The 19,422-nt window shown below is 39.4% G+C and overlaps 1 protein-coding gene across 2 annotated transcripts in view; it reads left to right on the top strand.

Annotated features, from left to right (window-relative positions):
- FSTL4 (follistatin like 4) overlaps nt 1–19,422 on the top strand; it is an 878,789-nt gene that overhangs the window by 780,922 nt on the left and 78,445 nt on the right. For both annotated transcript variants that reach the window (XR_006355064.1, XM_043989744.1), the window contains exon 8: nt 17,883–18,003. Coding sequence is in view for 1 of the 2 variants with exons in the window: in XM_043989744.1 (XP_043845679.1) it covers nt 17,883–18,003 (121 nt within the window). In the remaining variant the exon portion in view is untranslated. The remainder of the gene's footprint in view (nt 1–17,882; nt 18,004–19,422) is intronic.

Below are 19,422 nucleotides of genomic sequence, written 5' to 3' on the forward strand. Positions count from 1 at the left end.
AATTTGAGAATATAAAGTTGATGAATAAGCCTTCTGACTCTTTAGCCTCACTGGAGTTAGTCATTCTTTTATTTACTTTGAATCTTTCAATTGGACATTGAATGTCTAATTAATGTAAGTTCATGTACAGGGATAATAAACTATAGGCCAGGAAGCTCACATTATCAGGCTCTCCAGAGGGGGGAAATAAAAGCTCAATATAATGAAAATTGTGTCGGTAATTTTTAAAGCTACTGTAAATTCCAGTGTCTACTTTGTTGATTTGTTGCTGACTGAGCTTTTGTCCCTGGTACCCATAAAATTCTATTATTAAATACTCTACTCAATTTCAAAGAGACAACCTGGCATACTAGATGGAGTGCTTTACTAGAAGTTCAAATTCCACCTCAGACAATTCCTCCACATTTGAAATAAGATGATACGATCTCAGATTTAAGACTAAAAGAAACCTTGAGGATCACTTAATCCAACTTCCTCATTTTGTAGATGAGGGAACTGAAACCCAGGGGCTAAAGTCATATCAGTCACAAATAGCATGTGTGAAATTTGCACCAAATTCCTTTCACTTCAATTTTTTCCTCATCATTTAACCTCTCTAATTCTTAATTCCTTCATTCATAAAATGGGGGTAATGTCTGTAGGCCTAACCTCATAAGATTGTTATAAGACTCAGACAAGAATATACATAAAACATTTTTCAAATTATAATGTGCTTTATAAACATAACTTGTTATCATTAGTTTTTATTTCCCAAGTTGCCACACTTTGCCCATGAGTGGCTGGGATCTTTATGTCTTTGTGAGTGCCATCTGTGATGGCCTGGGTGATACACTTGTCATGAGTGAGGGCTGCTAGACAATTCTTGGAGCATCAAGCTAAAGTATCCAATCAGAATTTATGGTTCCCCTTTCACTATCCTACATGGGCAAAACCAAACCAAACCAAAAACCAAACAAACAAACAAAAACGTGCCATTGCTGACTTTTTTTTCCCAATCTTGACCTGGACTCCTAATGCCAAATAGAATACAATCTAGTCCTAGAAAAAGGGTGTAATGCTTAGTGATTAAATATTTTTATTGAACACTAATCATTTACAAATATATCATGATGCCCTAAAACCTAAGAACTACATATTTCCTCTGTTTCTGTGTACTCTTGGTAATATAATGCATTTTTCCCTTATTTTTATGGAAAACACCGCAGTGGCATTAAAAAAAAAAAATCTCAGTAGAGGCACAACAGACCCTTTCTCACTCCAGCCTATTTACATTCCCTTGAAAGAGAGATCTAGTTCCATATTTCACCAAGTCTCCATATTTGGTACTTTCTGAGCTTGGCAGTCCAAGTACAGTGATAAAAGCAGAAAAACAAAATCCATCACAAGTATTTGTGGAAGCATTTCGAAGGATTTGTTAAAAGCATCAAATTCCTCTCAATGCTTAAACAGTGTAAAACCAAGAACAAATAGTTTTAATGAAGCATATGTTCCAAGCCAACTTGTCTTTGTAAGTGAGTTATTAAAAGGTCTTGGAAGAAAGTGATTTAGGAGCTCATGACTCATTTAACTTTTATTGCCTTTCTATGAATCAGTCATGAATCCATTGTAAAAGGAAGAGAGGCATTTGATTAGTGTAAAGAAACCATTTTCAAAGCGATCACCCTGTTGTTGGGTCTGCATTATCATAATCTCATTAAATGCTTGAATACATTTTCTTTTAAAATCTTAGAAAACACTGTACTTGAAGGGCTCCACAGTTATGGCTTTTCTTTCCCACAGACCAGTTTTTAAAGTTTATATTCACATCTGAATAACTGTGCATTTTGAAACTGGGCACAATTCAACGCACTATTTTCAATATAAGGTTTATGAACACAAAAGTTGACATCATGGAAACTCAGTCAACATTTCCTAATTTGAATAAGGTTCCAGAACCTACCCCAGTCACTAATTATCAATAATTATAATTGTTAACATCATTATTATTAATATCTGACATATAGCAGCTTTTTAGATTTGTAAAGTGCCTTAAACATATCATCTTATCTAAACCCCAAGACAGCCTAGCGAGGTACATGCCTTCATCCCCATTTTATAGATCAGGAAACTATGGCTGATAGAGGTTGTGTCTGGTCCCTCATCGTATAGCAAACAAATGTCTGAGGCAAGATTCAAATTCAGACCTTTCTTGTTCCGAGTACAGCACTCTATTAAGCCAAGTCTCAACCAAACCAAACCAATTTATTGTCACCCACAGATATCCCCATTTCAGTCTTTTTGTCTATGCTGGTCCCTACACCTGAAGTACTCTTTTCCCCTCCAAACCATTTTTATTAACTCTGAGCTCAACATAGATCAAAATCCACCTTCTCTTGGAAGCTGTCGTCATTTTTTGCTACCATGTGTCTCTTTCATGTCCTCTAATTGCTTATCTTTACTGCTCAGTTTGGGCTAAAATATTTCGCACACAGTCATATATTGCTTCTGAAATCATTCTACTTGTGTTCTCAACTAACCTTTGAGCTCTGTGAGGTCAGGACACAGGGCTTTCTTTCTGTCTCTTTCACTGTATAGAAGAGCATATATTTTGGTGTCAGAAAGCATGAGAAAGTTCTGAGGTAGAGTAGAACTCATGGGGACTTAGCTGTAGTGTGTGCAAGGTCAGAAAAGGGAGAGAGTTCTCCAAGATCCCCTTGGATTGCAGAAAATACATGGGTAAATTGGAAACTGATTGTATCAGCACTTTTGATTAAAGGTTCCATTTAACTATGGCATTTAAGGAAGTCAGAAAAGAATAAAGGCCATTTATCATTTTTCAGACTGACTCGTACATAGTGGTGGGTAGAGAGAATATCTTAAGAATATAAGCAAACACTAGATAAGGTTGGGAAGAGGCTTCTGTGTTCTGTATTTTAGTACTTTGGGAAAATTATAATGTACTCCTGGGTTTCTATTGGCATTCAACTTCATTATTTATGGTTCTGCAGAGCATAAATATGCCCTGGAATAGAGGAGATAATGAAGGTAGGAGAGACACCCAAGTGTACTGTGGGGTGAGGGGAGAAACCCATTGGATTTGAAGTCAAGATCTTGATTCCTGACTATCACTCATCATGTAACCTTGGACAAATTGTCCAAGATCTGGACCTCTATTTCCTCACATATAAAATAGAGGTGCTTGACTAGGTCACCTCAGAAGTCTCTTTCAACACTAAAATCTTTGATATGAAATCTATAACTAGTCTAGAGTCCATGGATATATCTCAGTACATCCATGAACTTGGATTCAAAATAAATTATATCTTTATTGACTTTTAAATGGAATTCACCATTTCCTCCAGTTATTTAAAAACATTATTTGAAGAAGTGGTATATAGGTTTCACCAGACTTCCAAAGGTGCCTATGACACTCCAAAAGGTAAATAACCCTTGTTCTAGGGCAGCTAGAACACCGTGGATAGAGCACTGGGCCTAGAGTCAGGAAAAACCAAGTTCAAATCTGGCCTCTAATGCTTACTAGCTGTGTGACCCTGGGCAAGTCACTTAACTTTGTTTGCTTCAGTTTTCTCATCTGCAAAAACAGCCAGAGACAAATATGGCAAACCATTCCAGTATCTTAGCCCCTGATATGAACTACTGTACAGAGACATAAAAGCTACCACCCTGGAGTTTTTTAAAAGCAGAAAACTATGTCATTGGTTCATGACACTGAAGGACCTCACTGAAGTCCTATTTGATCCAGTTATCCTCTTATTGAGTGTCTTGGTCAGGCTGACTTTTCATAGCTGATGGGGATAATACATTAGGTTCTTTCTAAGAGCTGGAATATTGTTTGTATTCTCTTTGGAGTGAAAATGTGATTGACTGTGGAATGGAAAGATGTTTATTCCTTACAGTCCTAGTAGCCACTAGATGATTGATTAAGGTAAAAAGCAGAATAGATTCCGAGGTTCTTCTCTGAGGGTCACTTTAGTCTCCAATAGCTACCAGAAACCATATAGAACAGTAAGCATCTGCTATTGTTCAGGTAGGAAGTTGCAGGCCCTCCCACCTCAGATACTAGTGAAAAGATGTCAGCTGTCTTGGCACTGAGAGGGCAACTAAGTAACAGCATAACCACACCCCAGTTTTAGGACAAGGCCTAAGTTATTCATCTGCAGGGAAGAAAGAATATTTCCCAGGAGAGGAGTTGGAGACTCTTGTTCCCCCCTCCTCATTTTATAACCCCTCATGTTGGCCACAATTATCTCCTTATTTCTTAGAGTCTCTAATGAAGAGGTAGGTGCCTTCCCCTTTTGTAAACTTCGTATGTGCCTTGTACATACCCTCTGTCTATACCCTAGTACAAGCCAGTGTCATCTCCTCATGGTCCTTCAGGTACGGTATTTCGGTTTTAATTCATATCCCCAGTGCAGAAGACAGTAGGTGGCCCATAGTAAATACTTGTGGATTGATTGATTGATGAACTAATGAGTCAGTTTTTGGACTGAGTGAACACAGAAAATGATGCTCAAAGAGGACACATGAATTGTCCAGGATCACATAGTGAATTAATGACTATAACCCACTTTGTCCTGCCGTCTGGTCTCAGGAAAGTCAGATTTTCTTTCTTATTGCTTTTTCGTAACAAAGTCCATAGTAAATTATGACCATTCTCCAAACACCTTCCTCCAAGGTTTCCTTGTGAGAGACTATCACACTCCCCCAGGGGAGGATGGGTTAGCCTTCATCTAACCAATCCAAACCATTCCCTTTGGAGACGAGCAATACAACATACCTAGTTGTGCCATGGATATGTTAGCTCTGACCTATAGGAAGATCTATTAACCAAAGGCTCATCCCTTGATTGTAATTTTTTGGGGAAAGAGGCAGTATTCAAATCCCTAGAGCAGATACAGACATCTGTAGAGGGCTTTAAAGGATAAGTAAAGTCAACCAAGATACCAGGCTGTTAGTTAAACTATGAATCACCTTAAACTGCTCCCTTGCTGAAGGACCATTCTGGATAAGCGTAAAGCTATTTAGTTTGTAACCAGTATAGTGATTTAAAACTGTATGAGGTCATAATATAATCTTTGGAAAATGTCCACTTTAGGCCCTCGCTGAAATTCTAAATCCATTTCCCAATGAATTAATCTGTCTTTTATTGCCAGGGGAAATGCAAACTGTGAGGGTTTGATCTCTGTGTGGCAGAGCTTAAAGTCTTAAAGGAGGCTGAGAAGGCAAGAGAGCCAGAAGAACCACTTGACAATATATAGGGCATAGGTGAGATCAGAGAAGATGGCAAGCTAACTAAAGAAAGTTGTCATAGGGGCTCCCACCTTTCCTAAGAAGTAGATTAAAGCCTGGACTCATATTTGAGAGAGTAGTCCACTCATGTGGTGGGTGTCAATTTATGCTGAGCCCCTTCAACCTCACATGTACAACTGGGCTTAAAATACATATGACTAACAGAAGAGGTAAGTGCAAACAAGAATCTTATGTATTGTAGAAATTGCCCCATAGATTTCTTTTCAGTGCACTATATGTCCTCCAACTCAGTGACCCTTGCGAAGTAAACTGATTGAACCTACTTGGCCTAAAGGAAATTTTGCTTGGATACGGGGTGAGGGGAAGATCTTTGTTGACAGTAGCCGCTGTTTCTTAAATGTTCCAACCATCTAGACTTCAAGGACCCATGTTTCCATTAGCATATAAAATAGTTCTTTTTTTTAACAGTTGTAATGGGGATTGCTATAGTGGACTTTGTGTCATTCATATCTATCAGTGTTGTATTAAGTTTGATCCAGATCTGGCCCTAACAAATGCAGTTGCCTTCATTTGCCTCTTTCTTCTCTTTGAACAAGTTTTAGGGACACTGCCCTTTTCCCCCAGGACTTTCACCTTTCCAATGCTTTCTATCATTACGTACACCATTTCTTCTTTTCTCATTCATTTCTACATTCAGCCGATATTTATTAAGCTTCTGTTGTGCACAGGATGTTGTGCTAGGTGCTAGGGATATATAACACCTCAATGCTTTATTGGAAGGTCTTTCTTCATGAGTGACTCCAGCTCCAAATATTCTTTTCCTGCTGTCTAGGCCTCCATTGATGTGCCTACCTATAATTATCTAGGCTATTTCTGGACCTGACATGGAAAATTGTTCAAAGATTGAACTCTTTTGACATTCCATTTGGGGACACATGATGATTATGAATGGGTGACAAGAGACTAACAACATGGGTTGGTAGTGTTCTTTTGGAGTTAGAGGCTGCACAGATCAATAATCACTCTAATGATTGCTACCTACATGTCCTCCCAACTCCCCCCAAAAGAAGGGGGCCAAGTTTAACCACCTCACATCAAAATGGATGGACCCTTGTCACGTAGGCTATAGAGAAAATTTGTGTTCAAGTAAGGTTTAGAAAAGAATAGACACTGAGGTTCCTCCTAGTCCCTCAAATGTATGATTTTTGTTATTAAATAGTGTGTCAGTTCCTTTTATCATCAAGGCATCAGAGAAGCATTTTAGAGGCAGATACACATAGGCTATATGCACTAATATAATAGTAAATATTAGAAGTATCTATGGATGCCACATGAGATGTTAGATTCGGAAGGGATGTTAGAGATAAGACAATCATCATCACAGCTAGCATTTTATAGTACTTTAAGATTTGCAAAGTGCTTTACAAATATTATCTCATATCTGACAACAACCCTGAGAGGTAAGTACCATTATCCCATTTTTCCAGATGAAGAAACTGAGGAAGGCAATGATTAAATGACTTGCCACTGGTGTCTACAGGCAGATTGAATTCAGGTCTGTCTTCCTGACTCTAGGTCCAACACTCTATCCACTGCACCACTTAGAGGTGTAAATTGAATTGTCCATGTTGACAAAAAGCCTGAGCATCTCTCATTGCTTCTTAGTAGAAAGATCTTTAAACAAGGAGTCAAGAGAGTTGGCTTCTAGACTGATCTAGCTGTAATGAGCTATGTGATCTGGAACAAATCATTGCTCCGGTACTCAGTTTTCTCATCTCTAAAATGAGAGTTGGAATAAATGATCTCTAAATTCCCTTCTAGGGCTAATATTCTTTGACGAAATTTCAGGTAATTGAGGTTCAGTAGAAAGAGTATAAGATTGGGACTCAGAAAAATCTAGTTTGTATCTTAACTCTGTCACTGACAGCCTCTATGTCAACTGGCAAATCCCTTAGTCTCTCTCAGCTCTGGTTTTCTCAATTGTAAACTGAAGGGGCTGGCCTAGGTTTCATCGAAGCCCCCTTCTAGCTTTAAATATATGCTTTTTGGGGACAGCTAGGTGGTACAGTGGATAAAGCACCAGCCCTGGATTCAGGAGGACCTGAGTTCAAATCCAGCCTCAGACACTTGACACTTACTAGCTGTGTGATCCTGTGCAAGTCACTTAACCCTCATTGCCCCACCCCCCCAAATTTTATTTATATGTGTGTGCGTGTGTGTGTGTGTGTGTGTGTGTGTGTGTGTACTTTTCTTGTCCATGGTCATGCTTGTGTCTGTGAATATTCTTTCCTGTTTAGAGATTGACTCTAAATCTAAAGAGTGACAGAGAATTTTCTGAAACAGTTTATGCAAACAGGATATTTTGGTTTATTAGAAACTGAACATCTGGGTCGTGATTAAGAAAGAGACAGCATTAATGTTGGCACAGTGCCCTCCCTGCACATAATAGCTACTTAATAAATGTTTGCTGGATTGAATTGAAATCTATTTAGTCAGAGCCGGCTTCATGGAAGAGGCAAGGTTTTAAGAGGTCTGAACAACAGGGCAGGAAGGTCAACATTGATCATTTCTGTACTCAGTTTTAACTTCCAACATTAACTGTGCTATTAGCCTAAGCCAGGCCCACAAATCATTCGGAATGCCTTCTACTCTCTTTAATTTGATTATTTGACCATGTGCCCATTTTTATATAACATACCTAGCTATGTATTATTTCATATGACATGCCTGGCTATGCTTCAACAGTACCTAGTCTTTCCGTTACTTTAATATCTGTTATTACTTACATTCCATTTAATTACTTTGTTTATTAGGGCCATTGCTTAGGAAATAGCTTTTTGGGAAAGGTATAAGCCATATCTTTAAACGGATTTTCTTCTTTCCACAAAATGAATGTCTCTAACTATGAAAATGGCCTAATCTGGCATCTGTTTATTTCTGAAAGGAACCTTGCTTTTCCTAATACATTTCTATGCATCAGAGAAAAAAAGCCATCCATAAAAAGACAATTACAGAGAGGCAATCAAGCATTGATGGAATTATTCAGACACATTTCAGAGAACATTCAGGAGAGAAAAGATTTCACGTTTCATTTTTATGTAGCTTCTTATGAATCAATTTTTAAAGTAATTTTCTCACATCCACTGAAGTAGATTTGATTTCTGTAGCTAGCGTTCATGTCTCAATAAATAATACGCATTTTGTTCTATAATTATAAAGTGCCTATTGTTTTAGCCCAAAGACATTTTACCTTATTATTTTATTTATGGCAAAGGGAGCTCATCCCCAGGGCTGAAGTTACTGCCTATAATTACTTAGTGCTTAAAGCAGTTCAGTAATGCACGGAACAGCCCCCGTGTGTCCTTGAAGAACTCATTCAGGTCTGATAGCAGGTTCCTAGTTACTGGCAGTGTTACTCCCTGACTCACCTCCCCTTAGCTCCTAACAATACACTTTCAGAATGAAGAAGCTCTTCTCTTGTCAAAATGTGAAAACTAAAGAATGGGTTCAAAGGCTTTTCAGAGTTTGCACTAAAAGTCATTGGTTGTGTCAGGAGTAAAATGCCAGAGTTTTGCACTGTCTCTCAATTGTATTGTACCTCCTTTAGAATCCGGCCTTTGGTTTTAGAGTATAGCCACTGAAACAAGTCCTCAGATTTCCTTCTTACAACAGTAATATCCGAGTCCCAAAGACAGAAAATAAAGCAATGGGAAGCAAGAGACCCCGGGAAATCTGGTGGGAGAAGTTATGGTTTGGGATACTTGCCTAAGTCTATTTCAGGAACTCAATACACATTTTTTGAAAGCACATTTGTGTTAGTGACTCTAATCACATGAAAGACCCTAGCACACTTACAGGGAGGTTATCACTTCTCCTGACTCATAAACCCAACTTGGTAAGCTCCAAGATACTGAGGCTGTATGACATGAAATCAATACTAACCAACCCATACACACAAATACTTCCAAGCAATATTACAAAATAAAGTTTCATTGAAAGATACAAAATAAAAATGGAGACCCACAGACCTTTAAGTGAGTGACAAACGATTATCCCCAAAAAGAAATATAAATTCCCAGAATCATTTACAGCCTCAAGTATTGAACTTCTCCAGCAGAGCAACCACACTGGCCCTGCAAGTCTTATCTTCACTACGACATTGAGACAGAGAGACAGAGACAGAGAGAGATGCTGGGGTCCTATAAGGCTCAAATGAGAAAATGGTTATAAAGCACTTTGGAGACCTGAACGTTCTATATAAATTCCAGGTATCATTTTTATTTTCTTTTTATCCTCAAGTCACCTAGCATCCAGGCTAGTGATGATTTCAGACCCTGAGCCTTCTGCTACATTCCCGCTAAACTCAAGCAATGCTTATAAAGCAGTATAAGGGTGTCCTGGTAAACTTTTAACTTAAAATGTAAACTATGATTCTCTTTTTTAAAAAATGTATGTAGGGGCAGCTAGGTGGCGCAGTGGATAGAGCACCGGCCCTGGATTCAGGAGTACCTGAGTTCAAATCCGGCCTCAGACACTTAACACTTACTAGCTGTGTGACCCTGGGCAAGTCACTTAACCCCAATTGCCTCACTAAAAAAAAAAAAAAAAAGTATGTATATACACTTTTAATCTTCATTATTAACACTTTTTTTAAGTCTAGACAGTCAACAAAACGATAAATTAATCCCTGATTTATAGTGTTTTCAGATATCTGAAGTATAAATGCTCACAGTGAAAACTTAACAACTGACTATAGAGCTGAGAGCTGGCTCACTTACACTGCTGGTTAGATAGCTACATCAGCACAGACGGGCATGAAAGTAGGCACACACACACACACACACAGATATATGCATACATATACACATGTGTGTAAGTTACATTCTAGAATAGGCAATCAAGAATGATAAATATGAACTATATGTCGACTTTTTTCATCTCTACAAAAAGTTTATGAGAATAATCTACACATATATTGGTTAGATGCTTAAAGAGCAGAAGGAATAGGCAGACTTTCATAAATTCTTTTCCACTGTAGATATTTTCTCTGCCATCACACAAGTGGTTTAATGTATGATTAGAGAGGAGATGAACCAATCATGTAGGAAGAGTAAGGAATCACAGCAGAATAGCCTGACTGTTTCCCTGGCGCCTATGGAATAACAAAAGAAGTAGCAGACGGCCTTGATTGCTTTCAGTAGACCCTTCATGTTGGATTTATAGGAGAATATTGACAATAATAACACATGATGAGGCACAAATGTTTGCAATGTGCACCAGTGCAGGCAGCCAATCTGTACTCCCCTAGATGAGATCACATACCCAATGAAATATTGAAGTATTTAATTTTACCTCCAGTATTAACCAAGAGACAACTTTCTGATTTCTCTATAATCCTTCTTTTCTTTTGAATGTAAGGTAAACTGACAAGGAATGATTAAATATTTAAATTGTATAGTGTGATGCAGGGATTGTTTTGTTTCTTTTCCTTCGTATGTCCAGTGCCTGGCTTGTAGAAGGTACTTAATAAATGATTAATGATTGATTGATACTGAACAATAGTAACTGTAACATTTATTCTTCAGGCTCATCAGGGCACTTTTGAGGACTTTGAAATTCTCAGGTTTTCTTGTTAGTCACCCAAGTAATAAACCTTGATCAATAGATTATAAATGTATTTTACTATTTAAATGGGCAGCTAGGTGGTGCAATGGATAGAACACCAGGCCTGGAGTCACAGAACCTGAGTTCAAATTCAGCCTCCAACAATGACTAGCCGTGTGATCCTGGGCAAGTCACTTAACCCTGATTGCCCAGTTTCCTCATCTGCAAAGTGAGCTGGAGAAGGAAATAAACTACTCCAATTCCATTGCCAAAGAAAACCCTAAATGGGGTCACAAAGAGTAGGACACAACTGAAATGACTGAACAACAACAAAATTTATGGATGATGGAAAAATTCACTGGAGGAAGAAATCAAGATAAATGAAATATGTTTTCCTTGTGTCTTTTGTGTCTTTGCATCCCCTGCACCTAATACAGTCCCTGCAACTTAGAATACTCCTAAGAAATGCTTGTGTTCAACATTCCTTTATTAAGTCACTGGCTTACAGAAGGCAAAGAGCTTTTGAGAGCTAGGACTAGGAATTTAAGCACATTGGCATCTTTCTGATGACTCCATGGTGCCCCTCTTCATTCCTGACCCTCTCGCCAAGGGCCAGACTGGCCAGAAAAAGGCTACCTGAATCCCCTACTTGCTAGCATTCTACTAGATGAAGTTTTAGTACTCTTGTTGCCCTATGGGAAAATCTGTTTTCCTCATAACTTAAATTTTGACACAGGAAATAGCTTGGACTAGAAATATGTTAAGTTTAAGAATTGGCTGAACATTAACTTTTCATAAGCAGCTCTAGCCTCTACTCAGGTATATATGGATCTTTCATCATCCAGGACAAATTGAGCTGCCTGCAGGTTTATTTTTATTACTGGGGCTTAATACCCATTTTTAGTATCAGCTGCCTTTCAGCATTTCAGTGCAAATACTGCAAGCCCTTGCATTTAGCACACATACTTGATTCAGTTAGACAATTTTTCTGTATATATGACCCCAAAAGCAATTTGCATTCACATAGTCTTCATTTTGTATCTATATCTTTTTCTAAAATAACAACAACAACAACAAAAAAACTACCAACTCTCCTTCCATGAAGAATGGTCCTATGCCAAAAAAAATCCCTTTTGGTGATACATAAGAGCACTTCAGAGGCTGTGCTAATTACACCTCTCCCCTCCCCCACCCCAGTCCATTAGCCAGCAAGAGTTCTTAATCTGGGGGATGGTAAACTTGATTTTTTAAAATATTTTTGTTACTATGGTGTTGTTGTTCAACCATTCCAGTTACATCCAAATCTTCATGACCACATTTGGAATATTCTTAGAGATACTGAAATAGTTTGTCATCTCATTTTCCAACTCATTCTAAATATAGGGAAACTGAGGCAAACAAGGTTAAGTGACTTCCCCAGGGTCACACAGCTAATGTCTGATTTGAGCTCAGGTACTCCTTACTCCAGACCTGGTACTCTATCCACTGTGCCACCTAGCTGTCCTTTTTATCACTGTGTTTCAATGTAATTGATTTCCTTTATCAATGACCCTTTTGTATTTTGTGCTATGGGGTTTTTGGGGGGTTTTTTTCGGGGCAATGGGGGTTAAGTGACTTGCCCAGGGTCACACAGCTAGTAAGTGTCAAGTATCTGAGGCCAGATTTGAACTCAGGTCCTCCTGAATCCAGGGCCGGTGCTTTATCCACTGCGCCACCCAGCCGCCCCTTTGCTATGTATTTTTAAACATTGTTCTGAGAAGGGGCCCATAAACTACTAAAGTAGTCCATGGTACAAAACAGATTAACAGTACCTGCTTTAAGGCATTTCACAATGATTTTGGATGTGTTCTTTAGAAGCTTAATTTGTCCAGCTCATGAGAGACAGAACAGAACTGATCTCCAGCCTACCTAGCTTCTAGCATAATTCCTCCTTCCTTTCCTCCCTCTTCAGGAAAATGGTACATATGTGAGGTGAAGATGGGGCTGGAAACATGTGAATAAGGAGATTGCAGAGAGCCTCTGGCAGACAGAGGCTTTGGGGGAAGGAAGCTCCTTTAGATGTCAATCAACAACCATTTATTATTAGCCTACTAAATTCCAGGCACTGGGGTTGCAAATAGAAATAATGAAATAATCCCTACCAACAATCTATTCCCATTTTAATGGAAAGGCAAGAGTATATTAGCAAAAAACATAATGGCTCTGACATATACTCTAGTCCAGCTTTCTCAATTTCCCCTCATATTCAGCAACCTATTTTTTGTCTTTCTACTTAATGGCATGCAGTCCCTTATGCCTGGAATGCACTCCCTCCTCAACTCCATCTCTTACAATCCCTAAACTCCTTCAGGACTCTCACTTCAAGTGTTTCTTTCTAAGTAAGTCCTTCCCTGATCCTGCATCTGCTAACATCTTTCTGCAACCCCTGAGAGGGAAAGGGAGAGGGAGAGGGAGATGGTTATTGGTTTCTGTAGGTGACCAAAGACTGAAAGGGAGGCTCTGAATTACCTTAAGTCCCTTCTGAAAGGGAACTACCCTGACAAGTGGAATTCAACCCAGCTTGATGGACATTTAATGAGGAGGTGAGGTAAAATTCTACATCTCCTGCTGAGAAATGGCTTGATTGAGCATGAGACTCAGCAGACTCAAGGCATCTGGCCAGGGGAAACCATTTCTATCTAGATACCTCTAGCTAGTTTTCTCCTTTATAGGCTAGATTGCCCTAAACTCTAATGGAGGGGATCAAGGACAGGGGACTCCTCTCCCAGAAAAAGACTCACCCAATCACTGGATTCTGTTTATACAGAATCACTGGATTCTGTTTATACAGAAAATAGGTCCCCCAGTTGGGTATAGTCCCACTCACCCAGTTAACAAGCTTGTGCCTTGGGGGCCAGGAGCAATCTCATCACTCCAGCATGCCCTTCAGAGACTGACTGATCTTTTCAGGAGTTGGGCCTTAACAGAAATTAAAGGAAAGGGGTGGGTCACAAATTAACAACCAGTTATTAATATAATAATATACTATTAATTTCTCTCAGGTACAGTGTGTCCAACTGGCTGATCAAACAAACCAATATGAGCTGCAGAATCCATCACAGGGGAGGCACAAATAGTGGAATGGAATAGAGTGGAGATGTCTCTAAATTTGTGCATCTCATACTTGCTTTTTTTTTTTTGGTGAGGCAATTGGGGTTAAGTGACTTGCCCAGGGTCACACAGCCAGTAAATATTAAGTGTCTGAGGCCGGATTTGAACTCAGGTCCTCCTGACTCCAGGGCCGGTGCTCTATCCATTTCACACTTCTTTTGAGCTACTGAGATATATATATATATGTATGTGTGTGTATATTTATATATAGAGAGAGAGAGATTAGGTATAGATACTGATATGTATGCATATGTATGTATATATTTGTATATATACGTGTGTGTGTATGTGTGTGTGTGTGTGTGTATACACACACACACAAACATGTCTCCCCTGATAAAATATCAGCTCTTTGAGGGCAGGGACTCTTATACTTCTTTGTATCCCCAGGGGTCTAGAATGATACCTAACAAATAGTATGCATTTAATAAATAGTTGTTGCTTAATTGATTGACATTTCAAGCTGTGGCCCAGGAATCCAAATTCATTTCTCAAATGACATCACTTTAGCCTACTAGTCCCCCTTCTAATCCATTTTTCTCTGATTTGCTATCTTCAGCTGGCAGTAGAGATGAAAACACTGCTTTGGACCCTAAAGTCTTCAATTTCTTGCTCAGAATTGCCTGAGTCATTACCTATTTTGAGGTTCCTTTTAAGGTATCATTTGGATTGTCACAAGTGAATAATAATAATCAGGTTTGGAAAATTTCTGCATTTTTGTGTCACTAGAGCGATAACCCAGGGAAGATGCCCTCTTTCAGTTATTCCTGCCTTAGAAGCCTTCATTAGAGAATCCCAACACACAACCAACCATCTCTTCTTCCTCCTTTGGCCTTGGTCAAGATGACACCTGTGGATCCACATCATGAGTCCTTGGAGCACAAGAAACTCTTTTCTTCTGAGAAATCCCAGTTCTATAACCATCTCCAAAGAAAGCCCTATTACTTATTTCCAAATATTCTCCGTTCAATGGCCTTTCTCCCCATCCTCTCCTACAACAAACTCTTCTCCCTCAATTTACTAACCTTGATTCATCTTCTCTACCTCTTTGTATTTTTTTCTTTTATGTATCCTTCTTGAAGCACCAAAACCAAAGGTATTATAAGGCTCAAATGGGATCATGGATATAAAGAACTTTTCCATCCTTTGTATTATATAAATGACAGCCATTTTTATTATTGTTGTTGTTATTGTTGTTACTTTTAGTTTTCATAGCTCCTCACTGATAACTCCATTTCTTGAGCCTTCTATTACACACCTGCTAAATTCAAGCATTGTTTATGGGGCAATACTAGCATGTGCTGGTAAACAACTTAAAAAGTGGGAAGGAGTTGAAAGGCAGGGGTGAATGCACACAGACTTTTTAGTTAATATGTCTTATTAACAATTTCTTAAGTTTAGACAAACAATAAATCAAGCCCTGATTTGTAGCATTGTGGATTTCAGTGTTGTAGATGCTCACACTGAAAATTTCACAATTCTCAAGCTGGTTAGAACTGATCCAGTATTTCAAGGAACACTTAGTTGTCAAGGAGAGAAGTGTTATTAGGCCAGGGCTTTATTTCTCCTAGTCCTTGAGGAGAGAAATCAAACTAGTGTGTAGATACATGGCCGTCACATGACATTGTTGGAAAATCAAACTAGTGAGTGCTTTCTTTGTTCTATTTGCTGTGGAATCCTACAAGTGGCAGAATTCTTTTTGCCAACTGGACTTGATGGAAGCAATATCCTGTATCCTTCCTCATTCCTGTTAGTATGGCCCTTTGCTAATTCTCAAGGCCAATAGCTTATTGCCTTTTTTGCAATTGCTTTTTAGTCTTACCTGTTCAGCCTGTGCTGGATCCTGAGTCAGGATGTTATTTATGGAAGGTTTTCTGTCTTTTCTGACACTTGCTCACTAAGCTGCCTTTCTTTGGCAATTAGTAGATTCTTGCCAAGCCCTAATGCAAACAGAAGCTGCCCTTAGATGTCCTCAGCATGAGGGTTTTAAACAGAAATGTAATTAATTGCAAGACTTTATCTAATTACCTACTTTTTTCCTCTTTTCTTTGCCTTCCAACGATACTTTAGATACGTCTTTCTGTTTCCTTGCCTGAATGATCTCTAACCTTTCAAATATTAAATAATAGGCAAATAAGAGAGAGTGTTAGCTTGAGCAGAACTAAGTGCCAAAATATGTGGCATTAATGAAAAATATTGGAAGAGCTGCAAAGATGGAGAGGTCAGGGTAGGTAATCAGGGAAGACTCCAGTGCTCACAGGAGGTGGTTCTGTGGCTAAAAACCTTAATAGCAAAGTCAGCACCATTTATTAAGCACCTACTATGCAGGGCGCTGTTCTAGGTAATAGAGAACATAACAAACATCAATAAAATACATCCCTTGCCAGCAAAGATGAGTAGGCAGAGAGTTGTTGTTATTTGTCCTTCATTTTCTAAAAGGGCCAATGACATCACTAGGTGATGTCTTGACTCATGGGTAAATTGGATTTAAGTGAGGCAAAATTGCATAAAATCATCCGCCTCACTCTCTCTTCCAGAGTCATCAGAATCCAGTAGCAGGACAAAAGTCAGGATGATTTGTGATGACCCAAGATGCAGGGGATGACCTTGGCATCTTTGATGCCTGACCAAGCTCTAAGCACTCCACAGTGCCTGCTTCAGCCGCCTTCATGGCTTTTGGAACAAACTGTTCTTATCCACCCCTTCCACCAGGGAATGTCTTCGCATGCTTGGGGTAGACATCTCCCTAACTTGCCAATGGGTTTGAGGCCCATCAGTTACCCCAACCTGATTTAGCCAATAAGCTGAAAAAGTTTGCCAGGGTGTGGCTGCTGCACAAGCTCCATCTTCTTGGAACCACAGGTGAAAGTTGAGTGCCAGATAGATGATCAAGCTTTCAGATCAGAGGTGCTAGTCCTCTTTGAAACCCATACAACCCGGGCAGCAGAAAGGGGGAAACAGAATGAGCAACAGCACATGAGCAGGAGGAAAGTGAAAAGCCCAGCTTAGCCTGAGAGGAAAGTATGCATGGAAAATGATCTTTGCCAGGTTCTATCACCAAGCATTGATGTAATACCCATAATGTTCCAGACACTCTGCTAGGTTCTGGGGATAGTGGGAGAAAATCAAAGCAGCCCTCTTCAAAGAAGATTGCATCTAGCCAGTGAACATATAAGGAAATAAAACAAGGAAATGCAAGATGAATGAGACTGGAGAACACCAGTAGTTAGGCAGATCAGCAAAGGCCTCCTGTAGAAGGTGGAAAGAAGTTAGGGAGAATGAGCATTTTAGGTATGGGGAAAACCAGTGGAAAGGCATGTAGGCAAGAGATGTAATGCTGTGTATTGGGAACAGCAAGGCCATTTTGGCTGGGTTGCAAGTGTACATGGAGGGCAGTGATGTGATTAGAGTAAAAATATAGTTTGAGTTCAGCTTGTAAAGTATTTTAATATACCAAAAGGGGGACTTTATATTTGCTCCTGAAATCAATAAGGAGCCACTCAAATTTATTGAGTAGAGGAGTAACATAGACCTTCATTTAGTAAAAATCACTTTGGCAGCTCTGTTAAAGATGAATTGAAGTGGGGAAAGACTTGAGGCAAGAGACCATTTCACCAGGTACTGAAATTGTCCAGCTAAGAGATGATATGGATCTGAACTAAGGGATTAATTGTATAAGTAGAAAAAAAGAGATGGTAAATGGGAAAGAGTTTATAAAGTTAGAAAGGACAAGATCTGACCTGAAGCACTGACTAGAATGGAATTCTCAGATGTAAGATTTCTGGTGTTGTATGTGTGAACTGTAACCACAGCTTTCCCAAAAGCTGAAATCATTTGTTCACTAATGAGACAGCTCTGTTCTCTTGTGTTAAATGCAGGATTTTGGAGAAGATGATTCCCTCTACATTACCAAGGTGACAACTATTCACATGGGCAATTACACCTGTCATGCCTACGGCTATGAGGAGCTCTACCAGACTCACGTCCTTCAGGTGAATGGTTAGTAAATGGTACACCTGCAGCCCTTGCCCCAATGACAGTCTTCCTCTAAGAGATGCTATATGTCACTTGTTACATGTTACCTGTGTACACAGTCATGGTCCCACTCATGTTGGGATACACAAATACACACACACACTCCAAAATATGGAAATTTCCCCTTTCTATCTAAATGGAAAGAAAACCTGAGCCCTTAAGACTTTGCCTTTCATAATATACCTTGTAAGTCAGAAAGCTGGAACTGACCATTTATATTATATGAATAATAATAGGAAGTTTACCATTGATCTACAGTTCTCCAAAAATTGCGCAGGTGAGACAGGAATGGAGGTGGCATCATCCTGTTCCTTATTTGGGTAAGCTCATGCCATATCTATGCTAGAATGAGGCAGGTTTTGGCACCAAAGAAGGGAAGGGAGGGAATATTAACATACAATCTGTGGGGGGCAGCTAGGTGGCGCAGTGGATAAAGCACTGGCCTTGGATTCAGGAGTACTGAGTTCAAATCCAGCCTCAGACACTTGACACTTAACTAGCTGTGTGACCCTGGGCAAGTCACTTAACCCTCATTGCCCTGCAAAAATTAAAAACAAACAAAAAAATACAATCTGTGGATCTAAAGTAGCATCTAAAAAGGCCATACTACCTTCATGGCTAGCAGCAGTGATGCACATGTCAAACACATTTGTTTTTCAGGCAGCTATCCCTCAGGCAAGGTTTTAGAAGTCAGAGTCTGTGTGTGTCTCTGCCTACAGAAGGCTATTTCTTCCACCCATACTCTCCTAGCTAGAAACTCCCCCAGTATGTCCATGACCAGCCTGGGCTTTAACAGGGATTATAGGGAGCAAGCTAAACAGCCTGAAAAGATGTTAACACATTCATTCCCATATTAGCGCTATTTACCTGGAAGAAGTGTATGGTGCCAAATGGTAACTCTAGATCAGAAAAGGTTAGTTCCTCATCCTCCTACCCCAAACATGGCAGAGTTTTCCTACTAGTCCTGAGACTCAGTTGCCTCACATTATCCTCCCTCATCAAGATAAATAAAATAAGAATTAATAAGAATAATACTTTAGGGGGCAGCCAAATGGCACAGTGGATAGAGCACTGGCCCTGGAGTCAGGAGGACCTGAGTTCAAATCCGGCCTCAGATACTTAACACTTACTAGCTATGTGACCCTAGGCAAGTCACTTAACCCCAATTACCTCACTAAAAAAAAAATTAAAACAAAAAAGAATAATACGTTGGGGCAGCGAGGTGGCACAGTGGATAAAGCACTGGCCCTGGATTCAGGAGGACCCGAGTTCAAATCTGACTTCAGACACTTGACACTTACTATCTGTGTGACCCTGGGCAAGTCACTTAACCCTCATTGCCCCACAAAAAAAAAAAAAACAACACACAAACAAAAAAAAACT

This window comes from Dromiciops gliroides, chromosome 2 (assembly GCF_019393635.1).
Source record: "Dromiciops gliroides isolate mDroGli1 chromosome 2, mDroGli1.pri, whole genome shotgun sequence".
In the NCBI taxonomy this organism is placed as follows: Eukaryota; Metazoa; Chordata; class Mammalia; order Microbiotheria; family Microbiotheriidae; genus Dromiciops; species Dromiciops gliroides.